Source organism: Scyliorhinus canicula, chromosome 7 (genome assembly GCF_902713615.1).
Source record: "Scyliorhinus canicula chromosome 7, sScyCan1.1, whole genome shotgun sequence".
Classification (NCBI taxonomy): domain Eukaryota; kingdom Metazoa; phylum Chordata; class Chondrichthyes; order Carcharhiniformes; family Scyliorhinidae; genus Scyliorhinus; species Scyliorhinus canicula.
In genome coordinates, this window is record NC_052152.1 from 207,866,951 (window position 1) to 207,887,364 (window position 20,414).

Consider the following 20,414-nt stretch of genomic DNA (forward strand, 5'->3'; position numbering starts at 1 on the left):
GGCAAGTGTGTGAGAGGTGAGTGTGTGTGCAAGTGTGTGAGAGGTGAGTTTGTGGGCATATTTGTGAGAGTAAGAGGGGGTGCGTGTGTGAGTGAGAGAGACGTGAGTATTTGTGAGAGAGGTGAGTGTGTGTGTGATAGAGCTGAGTATGTGTGAGAGAGGTGAGTGTGTATTTGTGAGAGGTAAATGTGTGTGTGTTTGTGAGAAGTGTGTGTGTGAGGATGGTGAGTGTGTTTCAGAGGTGAGTGTGTGTGCGTGAGAGGTGAGTATGTGTCAGTGAGAGGTGAGTGTGTGAGAGAGAGAGAGATGAGTGTGTGAGAGAGATGAGTTGTGTGAGTGAGAGTGAGGTGAGAGTGTGTGAGAGAGATGAGTTGTGTGAGAGGTGAGAGTGTGTGAGAGATGAGTTGTGTGAGTGAGAGTGAGGTGAGTGTGTGTGAGAGAGGTGAGTGTGTGTGAGAGGTGATTGTGTGTGAGAGGTGAGTATGTGTGAGAGAGAGATGAGTGTGTGAGAGAGAGATGAGTGTGTGAGAGAGATGAGTGTGTGAGAGAGGTGAGAGTGTGTGAGAGAGATGAGTTGTGTGAGAGAGGTGAGTGTGTATGAGAGAGGTGAGTGTGCGTGTGTGAGAGAGGTGTGTGAGAGAGGTGTGTGTGAGAGAGGTGTGTGTGAGAGAGAGGTGTGTGTGAGAGAGGTAGTGTGCATGCGTGAGAGAGGTGAGTGTGTGAGAGTAAGGTGAGTGTGTGAGAGAGAGGTGTGTGTGTGTGTGAGGTGAGTGTGCTTGTGAGAGAGCTGTGTGTGTGAGAGAGGTGTGTGTGTGTATGAGAGTGAGGTGTATGTGAGGGAGAGGTGTGTGAGAGAGGTGTGTGAGGTGAGTGTGTGTGAGAGAGGTGAGTGAGTGTGTGTGAGAGAGGTGAGTGTGCGTGTGTGAGAGGTGAGTGCGTGTATGAGAGGTGTGTGAGAGGGAGGTGAGTGTGTGAGAGAGAGGTGTGTGTGTGTGAGGTGAGTGTGTGAGAGAGGTGTGTGTGTGAGGTGAGTGTGAGAGAGAGGTGTGTGTGTGAGGTGAGTGTGTGAGAGAGGTGTGTGTGTGAGGTGAGTGTGAGAGAGGTGTGTGTGTATGGGAGTGAGGTGAGTGTGTGTGAGAGAGGTGGGTGAGTGTGTGTGAGAGAGGTGAGTGTGCGTGTATGAGAGGTGAGTGTGTGAGAGAGAAGTGTGTGTGTGTGAGGTGAGTGTGTGAGAGAGGTGTGTATGAGAGGTGAGTGTGTGAGAGAGAAGTGTGTGTGTGGCCTCGCGGTAGCATGGTGGTTAGCATCAATGCTTCACAGCTCCAGGGTCCCAGGTTCGATTCCCGGCTGGGTCACTGTCTGTGTGGAGTCTGCACGTCCTCCCCCTGTGTGCGTGGGTTTCCTCCGGGTGCTCCGGTTTCCTCCCACAGTCCAAAGATGTGCGGGTTAGGTGGATTGGCCATGATAAATTGCCCGTAGTGTAAGGTTAATGGGGGGGATTGTTGGGTTACGGGTATACGGGTTACGTGGGTTTAAGTAGGGTGATCATTGCTCGGCACAACATTGAGGGCCGAAGGGCCTGTTCTGTGCTGTACTGTTCTATGTTCTATGTGTGAGGTGAGTGTGTGTGAGAGAGGTGGGTGAGTGTGTGTGAGAGAGGTGAGTGTGCGTGTATGAGAGGTGAGTGTGTGAGAGAGAAGTGTGTGTGTGAGGTGATTGTGCGTGTGTGAGAGAGGTGAGTGTGAGAGGGAGGTGTGTGTGAGTTTTAAATGTGTCCACAGACATGAAGCAACTGGAATGTTCCTTCCGAGGGGGGAGGTTGCTTGCCTGTGAAATGCTCCGTCTTTCCCGAGTGAGATTCCCAGGACAGGTGAAGACAGGTAGAAAGGGTTAGTTTGGAGGCACCATCTCCGGGGTTCTGGCAGTTGGCAGGTTTGATGAGGGTTTATGTTCTTTCTGCTGTTGCCAGTTTCAGAGTGAACAGCAGAGGTGCTGCAGGGAATCCTGGTCCCTTTTCAAATGCCAAGTGTGGGAGTTAAGTTACAACAAAGACTATCACGGCGCAGCTTGGGGAGGTCATTTCACGTCTCTCCTCCAGGCTGGACACGGGCCCTCGACCGTGCGCACAACTGCCGCCAATTCTCCGCTCGCCGGAGAACGGCATCCCGGTGTCGGAGAGGCATGCCGGAATTTCTGGCATCACCACCGATTCTCCAACCCGGCGCTGAGTTCCACCGGCGTGGTTCCAACCTGGTGCCACCCGGCGGGAGCTCGGAGCAGCGGCTGCCGTGGCTGTCCTGGTGGAGGGAGGGGGGGATCAGTCTCCGGGGGGGGGGGCCTCCACGATAGCCAAGCCCGCGATCAGGGGCTACCGACCGGCGGGTGCACGCGATCCTAGGGGTGTCTGCTTTCTTCCGCCTGGGCCCGCTGTGTCGCTACGCCATGTGACGCGGCGCTGGTGCAGAAACGGCCGCTGCGCGCATGCACGGACCCCCGCCGGCAGTGCAGGGTCGGGTATCGGCGCGACAGCTACGTGCAGAACTCCGGCGCAGTGCTGGTTCCCTGTGGGCCACTGAATCACTGGGCCATGAGGCCCGATGACCCCAGCGTGAAACACTCCGGTGTTAACGCCGGCGTCAACACTTAGCCGGGATTTTGGAGATTCCCGGCCGGGATGTCTATCCCCACAGCTGGAATCTAGCTGTTCAACCGGAGTCAGGATTCACTTTGTTTTTGGAGACACTGGTGTGGGGTTAACTAACAGACCCTCTCATTGTTGAACCTGTAGTCTTAGGTCTGCTACTGCTTTGGCAATAGCACCATTCTGGGAGATACGTCTTGTGAAGGTTTCTCCTTTGTGCTGAGTTAGCTGCACCAGACTCCTGATTTGTTAATTCAGCAATTCACAATTCTAACAGCACAGAGAAACACCTACCTCTCTCTGTCCGTACCTGTACACCTGCCTCTCTCTGTCCGTACCTATACACCTGCCTCCCTCTGTCCGTACCTGTACACCTGCCTCTCTCTGTCCGTACCTATACACCTGCCTCCCTCTGTCCGTACCTATACACCTGCCTCTCTCTGTCCATACCTGTACACCTGCCTCTCTCTGTCCGTACCTATACACCTGCCTCTCTCTATCCGTACCTATACACCTGCCTCTCTCTGTCCGTACCTATACACCTGCCTCCCTCTGTCCGTACCTGTACACCTGCCTCTCTCTGTCCGTACCTGTACTCCTGCCTTCCTCTGTCCGTACCTATACACCTGCCTCTCTCTGTCCGTACCTGTACACCTGCCTCTCTCTGTCTGTACCTGTACACCTGCCTCTCTCTGTCTGTACCTGTACTCCTGCCTCTCTCTGTCCGTACCTATACACCTGCCTCTCTCTGTCCGTACCTGTACACCTGCCTTCCTCTGTCCGTACCTGTACACCTGCCTCCCTCTGTCCGTACCTGTACACCTGCCTCCCTCTGTCCGTACCTGTACACCTGCCTCCCTCTGTCCGTACCTGTACACCTGCCTCTCTCTGTCCGTACCTGTACTCCTGCCTCTCTCTGTCCGTACCTGTACACCTGCCTCTCTCTGTCCGTACCTATTCACCTGCCTCTCACTGTCCGTACCTGTACACCTGCCTCTCTCTGTCTGTACCTGTACTCCTGCCTCTCTCTGTCCGTACCTATACACCTGCCTCTCATTGTCCGTACCTATACACCTGCCTCTCTCTGTCCGTACCTGTACACCTGCCTCCCTCTGTCCGTACCTATACTCCTGCCTCTCTCTGTCCGTACCTGTACACCTGCCTTCCTCTGTCCGTAGCTGTACACCTGCCTCCCTCTGTCCGTACCTGTACACCTGCCTCCCTCTGTCCGTACCTGTACACCTGCCTCTCTCTGTCTGTACCTGTACTCCTGCCTCTCTCTGTCCGTACCTATACACCTGCTTCCCTCTGTCCGTACCTATACACCTGCCTCTCTCTGTCCGTACCTGTACACCTGCCTCTCTCTGTTCGTACCTGTGCTCCTGCCTCTCTCTGTCCTTACCTATACACCTGCCTCTCTCTGTTCGTACCTGTGCTCCTGCCTCTCTCTGTCCTTACCTATACACCTGCCTCTCTCTGTCCGTACCTGTGCTCCTGCCTCTCTCTGTCCGTACCTGTACACCTGCTATCTCTGTCCGTACCTGTACTCCTGCCTCCCTCTGTCCGTACCTATACACCTGCCTCTCTCTGTCCGTACCTATACACCTACCTCCCTCTGTCCGTACCTATACACCTGCCTCTCTCTGTTTGTACCTGTGCTCCAGCCTTCCTCTGTCAATATCTGTGGTAATAATAATAATCTTTTAATAATAATCTTTCATGTCAGCCCTTGAGAAGATCACGGAGAAATGGTAAGTGGAGTTGGAAGTGGAGATCAATTGGGGAGTATGGAGTGCGGCACTGCGTAGGGTAAACGGGACCTCCTCTTGTGCAAATAGGTTTGATTTGATTTATTATTGTCACATGTATTAGTATACAGTGAAAAGTATTGTTTCTTGCATGCTGTACAAACAATGCATACCGTACATAGGGAAGGAAGGAGAGACTGCAGAATATAATGTTACAGTTATAGCAAGGTGTAGAGAAAAGATCAACTTAATACGAGGTAGATCCATTCAAAAGTCTGATGGCAGCAGGGAAGAAACTGTTTTTGAGTCAGTTGTTACGTGACCTCAAACTTTGGTATCTGTTTCCTGACGGGAGAAGGTGGAAGAGAGTATCTCCGGGGTGCGTGGGGTCCTTAATTATGCTGGAATTGTAGACAGAGTCAGTGGATGAGAGGCTGGTTTGTGTGATGGACTGGGCTACATTCACAACTGTTTGTAGTTTCCTGCGGTCTTGGGCAGAGCAGGATCCATACCAAGCTGTGATACAACCAGAAAGAATGCTTTCTATGGTGCATCTGTAGAAGTTGGTGAGTGTTGTCGGTGACCTGCCAAATTTCCTTCGTCTTCTGAGAAAGTAGAGTCGTTGGTGGGCTTTCTGAACTATAATGTCGGCATGGGGGGGACCAGGACAGGCTGTTGGTGATCTGTACACCTAAAAACTTGAAGCTCCCGACCCTTTCTACTTCGTTCCCATTGATGTAGACAGGGGCATGTTCTCCATCACGCTTCCTGAAGTCGATGACAATCTACTTTTTGTTGACATTGAGGGAGAGATTATTGTCGTTGCACCAGTTCACCAGATTCTCAATCTGATTCCTGTACTCTGTCTCGTCATTGTTTGAGATCCGACCCACTATTGTGGTGTCATCAGCAAATTTGAAAATCGAGTTGGAGGGGAATTTGGCCACACAGTCATAGGTGTATAAGGAGTATAGTAGGGGGCTGAGGACACAGCCTTGTGGGGCACCGGTGTTGAGGATGATCGTTGAGGAGGTGTTGTTGCCTATCCTTACTGATTGTGGTCTGTGGGTTAGAAAGTTCAGGATCCAGTCACAGAGGGAGGAGCCAAGGCCAAGGCCACGGAGTTTGGAGATGAGGGGCGGGTTCTCCGACCTCTCGCCTGGTCGGAGAATCGCCGGGGGGGCGGCATGAATCCCGCCCCCACCAGCTGCCGAATTCTCCGGCGCCTTAGGGCAGCACGGTAGCATAGTGATTAGCACAGTTGCTTCACAGCTCCAGGGTCGATTCCCAGCTGGATCAGTGTCTGTGTGGAGTCTGCACGTCCTCCCTCTGTCTGCGTGGGTTTCCATTTTAGTGTCAGGTACTCTAGGTCTGGGGAACAGAAACTCACCAGGAGATGTTGATTAGGTCACTGTTCTTCAAAGTCAGGGCCGCGACCCGCGGGTGGATCGCGGGCGGGTGTCGGGAGGGTCGCGCAGCCGTTGTCCGCGGCGCCCCCGATCGCGCAAATCCCCCGCGCAGCAGCCAGGTTTTCATAACGCCGGCTGCAAGCGGCCGGGAACATGTCAAAAAAAATTCAGCCGCATTGCGCATGTGCAAATCGGGCACACATGCGCAGTGCGGCCGCTATTTTTTTTAAACGGTTGCAGCTTTTTGTTTTACAAGTTCTTTAGTGGTTTTTAAATGAAAATGAAAATCGCTTATTCTCACAAGTAGGCTTCAATGTAGTTACTGTGAAAAGCTCCTAGTCGCCACATTCCAGCGCCTGTTCGGGGAGGCTGGTACGGGAATCAAACCGTGCTGCTGGCCTGCCTTGGTCTGCTTTAAAAGCCAGCGATTTAGCCCAGTAAGCTAAACCAGCCCCTAATAAGCATTTATTCATTTACTTTACTCATTTTATTTTTTTACAAGTTTGGGGGGTTTTATTCATTTTTTTCATTTATTTTACTCATTAAAAATTTTTTTTTTACAAGTTCGGGGGGGATTTATTTGATAAAATTTTACAGGAAAAAAATGCAGAACTTTGGACAGATGGAGACTCCATACTTTCCGACACCGGAAGGCTTCACCTTCATCCAACAGGTTCCATTGGAGGGGCCTGTACGAGGGCCAAAGGGACCCAAAACCATTTCCTCCATTTTTGTCAGCAGCAAACAAGGTAAGAGAAAATGGTGGGTCGCTCAGGTCGGCCGGCGTGGGTCGCTCAGGTCGGCCGGCGTGGGACGCTAAGGTCGGCCGGCGTGGGTCGCGAAGGTTGGCCAGGTTGGGTCCCGAATGTTGGCCAGTTGGTAAAAATGGGTCCCTGGAAAAAAAGTTTGAAGAACACTGGATTCGGAGGCAGACCCCACCTCCCCTGGCCTTGCCTGAGGCCGCCGTACGGTCCATTCGGTGGATTGAGAAGCCCTCTGGTTGTAGGGCACAGTCCGGTGAAGCAGGAGTGAGCCATGTCTCCGTGAAGCACAGCACACAGCAGTCCCTCAGTCCTCTTTGAAAAGTGAGTCTGGCTTTAAGTTCGTCTAGTTTGTTTTCCAGAGATTGGACATTAGCTGAGAGTAAGCTGGGGAGAGGGGCTTTGGGGCCGCGTTGTTTCACTCTCACCTGCAGGCCTGCACGTTTTCCACCTGGGAATAACGTGGGAATAAGTCTGTTCAAACTGTATAATTGATTGTTGGGAAGTATATTTCCCAGGTGTTTATTTGCTGTAACCTGTTTTGATGCATGTTTCTAATAAAATACATTTTTAAAAATAATCTTTATTGTCACAAGTAGGCTCACATTAACACTGCAATGACGTTACTGTGAAAATCCCCTAGTCGCCACATTCCGGCGCCTGTTCGGGTACACAGAGGGAGAATTCAGAATGTCCAATTCACCTAACAGCGCGTCTTTCAGGACTCAGGCACTTAACACTTTCACACACACTCACACTCAGCCACAGACATTTATTCACAAACCCACACACTTATTCAAGCACTGACCTGCTTCTGCACACGTACAAATTTGTGCACTTTCTCACACACAGATTCACACATGCTCTCACACACACACACACACACACTCACATACACAGACTCACACAAACACTCATGCACACACACAGACTCGCACACGCACATACACTCTCACATACATTCACACACTCAGATACACACACACACATTCATACACACATACTCACAAACACTCAGACACACTCACACACACACACACACTTACACACTAGCACGCACACATTCACACACACTCATATGCACACTCACACACACTGTCACACACACACCCCCTCTCACACACGCATACACACCCTCTCACACTCACACACACACACACTCGCATGCACACACACTTACACACTAACACACACACATTCACGCACTCATATGCACACTCACACACACTCTCTCACACACACACCCTCTCACACGCATATATACCCTCTCACACTCACACACATACTCACAAACACATACACACCCTCTCACACTCACACTCGCATGCACACACACTTACACACTAACACACACACATTCACACACACTCATGCACACTCACACACACTCTCTCACACACACACACTCTCTCACACACACACCCTCTCACACTCACACACACCCTCTCACACTCACACACACACCCTCTCACACTCACACACACCCTCTCACACTCACACACACACACTCTCTCACACACACACAGTTGGAGTCTGGAGTATATTTTTCAGATACCCTGTGACTGAGTTTTCTTTGTTGCAGATTTGTTGACCGGTGAGGGGACAAAATCTCTGTTAAGTTGGAGTGAAAATTTTGTACCAAACAATCCCGTGTGAAAGGGTGAGAGGAGCAGGAAGTGAAGGTCATGGATGGGAAGGAGGGGAACATGGAGAGGTAGGTTCCTGCGTTATCCTGCTGACGTCTGGGCCTAGTTCTGGCATTCAGAATGTTAAACTCAGCAACCAAAGAGAAGGACCGGGGCTGGAGAGAAGGTGAGGAGGTGAGACCCGACTTGTGGGTCTGACCATCTGTGGATTGAGCAAATTCCTGAGCTCCTAGTTCAGGATGAATATGAGAAGCCAGTGAAAGAGCTTTGACGTTAACACACTGAGGTTGAAGGGCAGCACGGTGGCGCAGTGGTTAGCATTGCTGCCTCACAGCACTGAGGTCCCAGGTTCGATCCCGGCCCTGGGTCACTGTCCGTGTGGAGTTTGCACATTCTCCCCGTGTTTGTGTGGGTTTCGCCCCCACAACCCAAAGATATGCAGGTTAAGTGGATTGGCCAGGCTAAATTGCCCCTTAATTGGAAAAAAATGAATTGGGTACTCTAACTTTATCCAAAAAAATCATACTGAGGTTGCAAGGAGAAGGGGGAATGTTGATGGGTCACACGGTGTGTTAGGGAAACAGGACAATGGACAGAGACAATTTGGTGTTGACCGCTTGATTGGGTAATTGAAGCCAAACTTATTGCACAAAGGGACGGGGCAACAAGTGGAATGTTAGCCTCGGGCACAGTCTTGGAATCCATTTCACCCAAGCAGTCCACACAACGGTCACCTAATCTCACAAACTGTCCCTTTATTCACCTTTCATTCAACTACCAATTCAAATGTTATAGTCACTGCGATTAGCACTAACTTGTGCAGGAGATACCTGACACTGTAAAATACACACTGTATAAAAAGAAATGTCATCGAATTTACAGTGCTGAAGGTGGCCATTCGGCCCATCAAGTCTGCACTGACCCTTGGAAAGGGCACCCTACTCAAACCCACACATCCACCCTATCCCCATAACCCAATAACCCCACCCCACCTTTTTTTTTGGACACTGAGGGCAATTTAGCATGGCCAATCCACCTAACCTGCCCGTCTTTGGACTGTGGGAGGAAACCGGAGCACCCGGAGGAAACCCACGCAGACACGGGGAGAACGTGCAGACTCCGCACAGACAGTGACCCAGTGGGGAAGCGAGCCTGGGACCCTGGAGCTGTGAAGCAACTGTGCTAACCACTGTGCTACCGTGCCACCTAGAATAAGAGGTCGCAGCATAAAAGGTAGCAAATTTAAAACGGAGTTCAGGAGAAATTACTTCCCAGCATCCACCGCACTCTGCTTGGCGGAGCGCCAACCCCGCCAGAACTGGCCTAGCCCCTTCCGGGCAGCCCGATGCCGGAGTGGTTCACGCCACTCTTTGGCATCGGTACGGCCCACCCCGCCGGGTAGGGGAGAATCCCGCCCCTCATCTCTGGAATCAATCCAGTGAACCTCCTCTGAACTGTCTCCAATGCCACCACATCTTTCCTTGAATAGGGGGACAACATCTATGCACAATACTCTAGGTGCGGTCTCACCAATGCCTGGTACAATTGCAACAACACGTCCTTCCCTTTATACTCTATTCCTTTTGCTATAAATGCCAATATTGTTAAGCTTTCTTTATTACCTGCTGTACCCGCATGCTAGTTTCTGTGACTCATGAGCAAGGACGCCCAGATCCCTCTGCAAAGGAGCACCCCGAAATGTCTCCCCATTTAGATAATAAGTTGCCTTCCCATTTTTCTGACCAAATGGATGAACTCACACTGATCCAGATTTGGGCTGACAAGTGGCAAGCCACATTCAGGCCACACAAGTGTTAGACAATGACCATCTCCAACAAGAGAAAACCTAACAATCACCCCTTGACATTCAATGGCAGAATCCCCCACAATTAACATCCTGGGAGTTACCATTGAGCAGAAACTGGACTAGACTAGTCACATAAATACTGGGGCAACAAGAGCAGGTCAGAGGCTGGGAATTCCTACGTCAATAACTCACCTCCTGACTTTTGTCCATCATCTATAATAATAATAATAGCTTATTGTCACAAGTAGGCTTCAATGAAGTTACTGTGAAAAGCCCCAAAAGGAACAAATCAGGATGAACAACACTGAAGAAACTTGACACTAGCCAGGAAAAAGCCGCCCGCATGATTGGCAAACCGCCAGCCACATTAAACATTCACTCCCTTTTACCTTTGGTGCACAGTGGCAGCCGTGTGTACATTGCATTGCAGTAACTCGATAAGGTTCCTTCGACAGCACCTTCCAAACCTGCGATCTCTACCATCTAGAAGGGCAAAGGCAGCAGATAACTGGGAACCCCACCCCCTTCAAGTTCCCCTCCAAGCCACACACGTGACTTGGAAATATATCATCCGTCCCTTCACTGTCACTGGGGTAAAATCCTGGAGCTCCCTCCCTAACAGCACTGTGGGTGTACCTACACCTCAGGGACTGCAGCGGTTCAAGAAGGCAGCTCACCACCACCTTCCCAAGGGGCAACTAGGAATGAGTAACAAATGCTAGCTTAGCCAGCCAAACCCACATACATGAAAAGGAAGACAATATTAAATAGTCACAAGCAACAAGGAATTCAGACAGAAATTCTTTGGCAAAGCTGCTTTGCACAGAGAATGTTGAGAATGCGGAGCTCATTACCACTGGACTAGTTGTGGATACATTGAAGGAATAGCTGGGGGAGGGTGACTGCATTAGAAGGATATGGTGATGAGGTGAGTGAAGATGGGTGGAAGCACAAACCATGGAGCAGTCGGGCAGAACGGCCTGATGCTGTTCTGGAAATTCCGTCTAATGTTTATCACTTATATTTCCATGTCTCAGATCAGAAAATGTTCAGCCCACAAGGTCTCTGGCCAGAGAAGAGGTGATAAGCGACCAAAGTTCAGATAGCAATGCACTGGAGGAGGAAAGGTGGGTTCCTGCCTGCTGCTGAATATCTCTGAGCTCAGGAAATCCTTGGGTAATGATCAGTGTGTGAGGATGTGTTTGAGCAGTTTGAAGTTCCATTTACAAAGCAGAGGGAGCGAGGCATCGATTGGGAATGGTGTGGTAGGAAAGTCACCGTAGTCCGTACCCACCAATGCTGCGCCCAACATTGATTAATGATCTACCAGTTAAGGAGAGTCTGGCACAGAATGTTCTTAACTAAGTTGATCAGACAGGATTACAACACAGGAGGAACAGGCGATTCAGCCCAATCCATATTGGTGTTTATTCTCCCCTGGAGCAGTAACAAACTCCATGCACCTGCTCTTCTTCAATGTCCCCTTATCTCCCTTTCCTTCAACCTCCCAAATCGTCATTCCACTGTTCAAAATCAGGAGCTCTCGAGCTCAGGTACAGGCGGATACACAAAGAATGACTCCTGGGCAGGGCTTCATCAGTCAAACCACCACCTCTACCACCTTGAAGGACAAGGGCAGAAGACACATGAAAACACCACAAGTTGGAGGTTCCCCTCTAAGTCACTCACCACCCTGACTTGGAAATATAGCACCGTTCCTTCACTGTCACTGGGTAAAATCCTGGATCCCTGTCCCTAACAGCACAGTGGCTGTACCTACATGCACCACATGGGCTGCAGTTCAAGAAGGCAGCTCACCACCAACTTCTCAAGGCCAATTAGGAATGGGCAATAAAATGTTGGTCTTATTAATGTTGCCTACACCCTGAGAATGATTTTTAAAAAATAACTCAGTTTAACATTGTTGTTAAAATAAGCTACAGGAGAGATAAGAGGAACTCTTTATACATATTGAGTTGTTATAAGTTGGAAGGTGCTGCCTGAGAGAGCAATGGAAGCAGGTTCAATAGTATCTTTCAAAGCAAAATTGTATAAATATTTTAAAGAAAACATTTCCGTGGCAAAGAGAGTGGAATTAATTGGACAGCTCTTACACTGAGGCAGCAGGGCACAGCGGAGTAAGGACCTCCTAAGATACTCTATCATCTACCAGCCTGAGTTTAAGGTATCTGCTCTTCCACACCAACCAATCATAGAATTCCTACAGTGCAGAAGGAGGCCATTCAGCCCATCGCATTTGCACTGACCCTCAGAAAGAACACCCTACCTGGGCCTGCCCTATTCCCATAGCCCCTCCTAACCCACACATCCCTGGATACTAAGGGCAATTTAGCATGGCCAATCCATCTAATCTACCCATCTTTGGACTGTGGTAGCAAAACCGCAGCACCCGGAGGAAACCCATGCAGACACGGGGAGATCGTGCAGACTCCGCACAGACAGATACCTGAGGCCAGAATTGAACCTGGGTCCCTGGTGCTGTGAGGCAGCAATGCAAACCACTGTGCTTCCGTGTCGCCCTACTGCGACTGTACCCCAGCCTGTGTCTCACTCCTGGATATTTATTACCAATAGGCTAACACAAGGGCCTTGACAGTGGAGACACTGAGAAGAGGTTTCCCCTGACTGAAGAACCTGGATCACGGAGCACAGTCTCAGGATAAAGGGTTGATCATTCAGGACTGATATTCAAGACAAGCTTTCTGAGTATTGCTGAAAAAAGAGATATGCTAATGAAGGTTTTCATCTTGAACTCATCAATGCCTTGACCAATCAGAGTTGACCCACCTGGTTTGAATTTAAACAAAAGTTTGGGGACAACTGTTCCCTGGTACATTTGCCATGGCAACGTCTCCACCAATTCACATCCATTCGCCAACCAATCAGCACCCTTCTCTCATGCAGTCTAATTTGCTTTTCCTTTTGAGATTTGGAATTCTTGCAATTCAGTCCTGATGAGTAGCAGATGGAAAGCTTCAACAGTATGTCTCTTTTTTTTCAGCAATACTCAAGGAAGTTCTTCATTCAAAGGGCCATGAACCTTTGGAATTCTCTGTTCCTGTTGTTGCTCCATGGTTGAAAATATTTAAGATCAGGACAGCACGGTGACACAATGGTTAGCATTGCTGCCTCACGGCGCCGAGGTCCCAGGTTCGATCCCGCTCTGGGTCACGGTCCGTGTTGAGTTTGCACATCCTCCTCCTGTTTGCGTGGGTTTCGCCCCCACAACCCAAAACAATTGTGCAGGTCAGGTGGATTGGCCACTTAATTGGAAAAAATGAATAGGGTACTCTAAATTTCTATATATAAAAAAAGAGAAGATATTTAAGGCTGGGTTCAACCGATGGAATCATGGGATTCAGGGAGCAGGTGGGAAAATGGAGTTTAGGCAGAACATCAGCAGTGATGATACTGAATAAGATGCTGGAAAATCTCAGCAGGTCTGGCAACAATCTCTTTGTCACAAAGGATCATCTGGACTCGAAACGTTCGCTCTTTTCTCTCCCGACAGATGCTGCCAGACCTGCTGAGATTTTCCAGCATTTTCTCTTTGGTTTCAGATTCCAGCATCCGCAGTAATTTGCTTTTATATCGAATAAGATAGCAGACTCGTGGGGCTGTGTAGTTTACTTCTCCAATTACATATGTTCTCATTAAATAAACATGATTGGTTTTGACCAATAGATCCATTGCGACAATGCACAATAAATATTAGCTTGGATTTGGAGTTTAGACAATTATAGGTTCAAGTTCCATGCCAGGGATTTGAGCACATTAACCAGGTTGAGGCTCTGGGGCAACACTGAGAAATGGCTGCACTGGAAGAGATGCCATCCTTTCATTGAGATGTTAAACAGAGGCCCATCTGCACCCTCAAGTGGGTGTGAAAGAACCTTTTGTTTTTATCCACCGTGCGATGTGGGCATCACAGGATGGGCCAGCATTTATTGCCCATCCCTAATCATCCTTGAACTGGGAGGTTTGCTCGGCCATTTCAGACAACCACCTTTCCTGTGGGTCTGGAGTCACGTGTGGGCCAGACCGGGTAAGGACGGCGGATTTCCTTCCCTAAATGAACCAGGTGGGTTTTTACAACAATAGTTTCATGACCATCGTTCGATTTTTAATTAATTCAAATTTCACTGGGATTCGAACCTGGGTCCCCCAAGAATTACCCTGGGTCTCTGGATTGCCAGTGCAGTGACAATACCACTATGCCACTGCATTATTTGAAAGAATATTCGCTCTTCAACAAACATCACTAAAACAGGTTAACTGGTCATTTGGTTTGTGGGATCTGACTGTGCACAATTGGTTGTCATGTTTACTTACTTTACAACGGTGACGACACTTTAATGAGAATTATCCAACTGTGAACCAGTTTGTGATGTCTTGTGACTGTGAAAGGTGCTGGATAAATGTGACTTCTTTCTTTTGTTTTCTTTTTATAGATTTAGAGTACCCATTTTTTTTTTCCAATTAAAGGGCAATTTAGCGTGGCCAATCCACCTACCCTGTACATCTTTGGGTTGTGGGGGCGAAACCCACGCAGCCACGGGGAGAACGTGCAAACTCCACACGGACAGTGACCCAGAGCCAGGACCGAACCTGGGACCTTGGTGCTGTGAGGCAGCATTGCTAACCACTGTGCCACCGTGCTGCCCGTGACTTCTTTGTTAAATATTTCTGATTTGCTATTAACCCATCAAATCTGATAACATGGTTTGTGATTGCTCCTCACAGCTGGTTCTTCAAAGATATAAGTGGCAAAGCGGCCGAGACAATAGTCCTGGCACCAGAAAATAATGAAGGATCTTTCCTGGTCAGAGCGAGCCGATCAAGGAAAGGTAAGCTTTACCTAGTCTCCAAGAGTGTATTATTCTTACAAATTTAAAATGCACAATTCTTATTTTTTCCAATTAAGGGTCAATTTAGTGTGGTTAATCCTCCTAACCTGCACGTCTTTGGGTTGTGGGGGTAAGACCCATGCAGACACGGGAAGAATGTGCAAACACCACACGGACAGTGACCCGGGGCTGGGATCAAACCCGGGTCCTCAGTGCCGTGAGGCAGCAGTGCTAACCACTGTGCCACCGTTCCGCACCCCCGAGGAATGTAAAATCTTCATCTAAACTGTGTGGAAGTGTTGTAAAATCTGTTTTAGATAATGGAACAGGTTTAAATCCCTGCATGGCCTTGCCCTTTGAGAATAGTAGGTGACATATACTCACAGTGACAGGGTGAGGTTATATCTGGGGCTCCCTGGCCTCTGTGTTCTGGTGTCGCCTCTGCAGATGTGTGCAGATGCTGGGACAATCTCTCCTAAACACCACCCAGACATTTCTCCCATCCTTCATAAACTTGAGCTGATCCAGAACTTTGCTGCTGCACCTTAACCCACACCAAATCCAATGGCCAATCCAGCCATCCTGAACCAGTCTGACCCAATGGACTGCAGAGCCACACCTACATGGGTGACTCTATCTGAAGCGGGTTAGTAACTCACTCAGTTATCTTCAAGAATGTGGCTCGCCACCATCTTCTCAAGGGCAATCCGAGATGGGTAATAAATTGTGGTCTTGCCTCAATGTTCGCATCCTGAAAATTAACTTTCTTTTAAAATAGCAGCTCGATCCATCTCCATCACCGTCACTTCCTCACATGTTCAATAATATCAGAGAGTGCAGAGAGATGAAAGGAGATAAAAAGGGAAGATGATCGCAAAGCCATTGTGGTCTGCCCAGGACATAGGGGCGCAGATAGAAGCGGGGTGGAGGTGGTCATGGTGAGGTAAGCTGGTAGGGGAAATGCATCTGAACATCTGACACAGGTTACAATCACAACAATCATATTGATTGGGCGGCACGGTGGCGCAGTGGTTACTCTTGCCTCACAGCGCCAGGGACCCGGGTTTGATTCCCCGCTGGGTCACTGTCTGTGCGGAGTCTGCACGTTCTCCCCGTGTCTGCGTGGGTTTCCTCAGCGGTTTCCTCCCACAAGTCCCGAAAGATGTGCAGGTTGATGGGGTTACGGGGATAGGGCGTGTCTTGTTATGCTCTTGGCGTAGCATAAGCTGCTTCCTTGATGTTCACTCTGACAAAGGAAGGTTCAGACGTGGAGATAACTTCAACACGTTTATTAGACTATTTACAATTCTCCTACTCGGATTCGCCTCTACTGTTAATCCTTCTATAGTTACTCAGACTGACGAACCAGTCTGCTACAATCCACGTGGTGGGTGTGATGTTCAATCAACCCTGTGTCTGTACTCTCTGAGTCTCTCCACTGGAAAGAGGAGGATCATGTGTGCTGTGTCCATTATATATGGGTTGGTGTAATGCCCCCCTGTGGTGGTGTCACCTCTGTGTGTATCGTGAATGCCCATTGGTCGTGTCCTATCTTACTGACCTATTGGTTGAATGTCTGTGTGTCATGTCTCTGGTGCTCCCTCTAGTGTCTAGCTAGTCTACGTGTACTTACATTAACACCTTGTGGATCTACAGTGATGCATGTCACCACATCTCCCCTTTTTTCGTGTTACATATTTTCTGTACACTTAAAGAAAATTGAACAAAAACACAGGTAGATAAACGATGCTCTGTACAAGTCACGATAACAGTGATCACTAAACAATAAGTCCAAATCATATGTATGAGTCCAAACCTTCGCCTGAGTCGTAGTATTCTAGGACCATATCATCACTGTTTGTGTCGGAGCTGGCATTGGGCTCGTGATGTCCAAAGAAGAAATCAAGGTCGGAGTTGTAGTCTTCAAGGACTGTATCATCTCTTTGGGCGATGCTAACTGCTTGTTGCAGTGTTCTGCGGAGGTTACTTTCAGCTACTGGTCGAATGTCAGGCACTGTGCTGTCGTTCCAGGTGAAAGAATCAGGTTTCACAGCTTTAAAAAAATGTTTTCGTGTTTTGGGACATTGCCCCTTTAAGTGAGTGAGGTCCGGGGCCTCTGACGTCACGAAGCTTGTGACGTCGGTCGTAGGAAGCGATTGCGCTGTTCCTTTACTGGAGGCCTTTTTCGCAATCGCGCATGCGCATTCTGTGCGCTTCTCGCGCAACTGCGCATGTGCAGTACCTTTACCAAGATGGCCACCAATCAAAATTGTCGTCCTCTGGTCCGGGATCTCGGCCTCGTGGTAAGTACTGGCGCCTCTCTTACTGTTTTCTGTTGGTTTGTTTGTATTTTTCTCGCAGTATTGTTCGAATTTGTACAGGACTGACTGGAAGTCGCTCCTGGTTAGCCCTTTGGAGAACTTGAATGTTTTAAAGATTTCTTCTGCTCTGGCACCAGCGATGGTGAGCAGAAGCTCTGTCTTTTCAGCAGCAGGCACGTCTTGTAGATCGGCTGCTACCAGGAAGATCTCAAACCTTTGCCGGAATGCACATCAGTTTTCGCGGAGATTACCATGGCACCTGAGCCGCTGTGGAACCGGAATCTCGATCATCTTGCCTTGATGTTGTTGCTGGTTGTCACTGTATATGGATTGAAGCAGTCACTCAACTGGTACCATGTCTTATGCTCTTGGCGTAGCATAAGCTGCTTCCTTGATGTTCACTCTGACAAAGGAAGGTTCAGTCGTGGAGATAACTTCAACACGTTTATTAAACTATTTACAATTCTCCAACTCGGATTCGCCTCTACTGTTAATCCTTCTATAGCTACTCAGACTGACAAACCAGTCTGCTACAATCCACGTGGTGGGTGTGATGTTGAATCAACCCTGTGTCTGTACTCACTGAGTGTCTCCACTAGAAAGAGGAAGATCATGTGTGCTGTGTCCTTTATATAAGGGTTGGTGTAATGCCCCCCTGTGGTAGTGTCACTTCTGTGTGTATCGTGAATGTCCATTGGTCGTGTCCTATCTCACTGACCTATTGGTTGAGTGTCTGTGTGTCATGTCTCTGGTGCTCCCTCTAGTGTCTATCTAGTATTTACATTAACCCCTTGTGTATCTACAGTGATGCATATCACCACAGGGCGGGGGAGTGGGACTAGGTAGGGGGCTCTTTCAGAGGGCTGGTGCAGGCTTGATGGGTGAATGGTCTCCTTGTGCACTGTAGGAATTCTATGCTTCTACATTTTGTTTCTCGGATCTCCTGAAACATTTCTTCCTTGTTGGATCAGGTTGCTATGTTTTGTTGGTCAAGCACTGGGATCCTAAACTGGATATCAGGGTGGTGCAGTATAAAATATCCAGCAGCCCCAGTGGCTATTACATCAAATCACGAGTCAAGTTTATCAGCCTACAGGAGTTAGTCAAGTATTACCACGGTAAGTTTTGAAGTTGCTCCCTTTTTTGTCCAAGCATTGTAACTGGAATGTGACCACTAGCTGGAGTGAGGTGGAGGAGATGTTGGTTTTGGGGCAGCTCATGTCATAAAACAGAGCAAAGAAAAATCATTTTTGTCAGCTGACAAGCCATCAAGTTGCAAATGGTATTCATATTCAAAAGGGTTAATCTGCCCACTAAAAGGTGGATGCAAATGTTCCCAGGGCATTATTTCAAAAATGAGCCGGGGGAGTTCTCCCCCGTGTCCTGCCCAATCTGTGTCCCTTCAGCAACTTCAGCCAAACTGATGTCCTGGACATTGTCACACTACTGATTACGGGATCTTGCTGTGTACAAATTGGCTGCCGAGTTTCCTACATTACACCAGTGACTACACTTCAGAAATGCTTGACTGTCACCAAAAGTGTTGTGGGATGTCCTGAGGTCAGCGAAGGCACTCTATAAATGCAGGAATATCTTTTAATCATTAGCTCTTTCAAACAGCAAACATAAACGTGATGGGCTGAATGGCCTCTTGTGTGTGTAATTCTGTTACTGGAGGCTAAGGATGAGCCTGGGACCGACCTCAGTGGCCCAATTACACACACATCTGCATTTGTACTGAGTGCATCTTAGAACATAGAACAGTACAGCACAGAACAGGCCCTTCGGCCCTCGATGTTGTGCCGAGCAATGATCACCCTACTCAAACCCACGTATCCAACCTATACCCATAACCCAACAACCCCCCCCTTAACCTTACTTTTAAGGACACTACGGGCAATTTAGCATGGCCAATCCACCTAACCCGCACATGTTTGGACTGTGGGAGGAAACCGGAGCACCCGGAGGAAACCCACGCACACACGGGGAGGACGTGCAGACTCCGCACAGACAGTGACCCAGCCGGGAACCGAACCTGGGACCCTGGAGCTGTGAAGCATTTATGCTAACCACCATGCTACCGTGCTGCCCAATAATCTTATTATTGTTCTAGACTGAACGCATTTTCAACATTTCAATGACCAATATTATTTCTTCCCCACCGAACAAACCCTCCTGATTCCCATTGGTGAATGCCCCCCCCGGTAGTCAGTCATTCCACACACAGGGACCTAACTTTGGGGTGGGACACCAAGGGGTCACTCATGAGATAAGCTTGATGTCTACAAGCGAGAATTCTTCAGAAAGTTCAGAGCTGGCTTATCCGCTCATTGATGGTGATGTCACCAGCGAGGTGCTGGAGTTCTCAGACTGCCGGAGATTAGCTACATTGGCCACAGGGGGAACCAGGTCTGCAAAAACTGAACTCCTCCCTCCCAACTGAAGTTGGAACCTGCATTTATCTAACACTGGTCACATCCTCAGGACATGTTCAAACTCTTACCAGCCAATGAAAAACTTTTCATGCATAGGGTGGAATTTTCCCCCCAATTTTTAAAAAATGTATTTTATTACAAACATGTCTCAAAACAGGTTACAGCAAATAAACACCCCAGGAAACATACTTCCCAGCAATCAACTATATCGTCTGTACAGATTTCCCCCCCTCCACTCCCTTCTCCCCGCACAACAAACAGCCCCCCAAATACGGTCACAAGAATTTTTCCACAAATTAACAAAGTGTCATTTCAGGTGCGAAAAACAGTGTGAATCACATTCGCTGTTCTAGCGAAATTCCAAACGCGGTCTTCCTTTGTGATTTTCACCGGCATTGAGAGGAGCGGGATCTAAACACGCCAGCCAGTCCATCTCCTCAGAGATTGGGCCGCCCTTATTAAAGGGTGCCCTGATCTCAGGATAACACTGCAGACCCCCCCCCCCCCCATCCCCACATCTCACTAGCATCAGCCTCCCCAGTCGCTGGTACCAGCAACCCCCAGGTGAGCGAGGGGCTGGTTTAGCACAGTGGGCTAAGACAGCTGGCTTGTAATGCAGAACAAGGCCAGCAGGGCAGGTTCAATTCCCGTACTGGCCTCCCCGAACAGGCGCCGGAATGTGGCGACTAGGGGCTTTTCACAGTAACTTCATTGAAGCCTACTCGTGACAATAAGCAATTATTATTATTGTATTATTATTACTCTGCCATAGGATCGC

The 20,414-nt window shown here is 48.9% G+C and overlaps 1 protein-coding gene across 7 annotated transcripts in view; it reads left to right on the forward strand.

Moving 5' to 3' along the window:
- LOC119969757 (tyrosine-protein kinase HCK-like) overlaps positions 1–20,414 on the forward strand; it is a 53,783-nt gene that overhangs the window by 1,565 nt on the left and 31,804 nt on the right. The window contains exons 1-5 of one of the 7 annotated variants that reach the window (XM_038803805.1): positions 1–16; positions 8,142–8,273; positions 11,050–11,139; positions 14,777–14,880; positions 18,173–18,319. In XM_038803805.1, the coding sequence (XP_038659733.1) occupies positions 8,245–8,273; positions 11,050–11,139; positions 14,777–14,880; positions 18,173–18,319 (370 nt within the window). In that variant the 5' untranslated portion in view covers positions 1–16; positions 8,142–8,244. Of the gene's footprint in view, positions 44–4,344; positions 4,480–8,141; positions 8,274–11,049; positions 11,140–14,776; positions 14,881–18,172; positions 18,320–20,414 lie in introns of those variants that run through there. The other 6 variants (XM_038803803.1, XM_038803806.1, XM_038803804.1 and 3 more) reach the window with 6 other exon arrangements.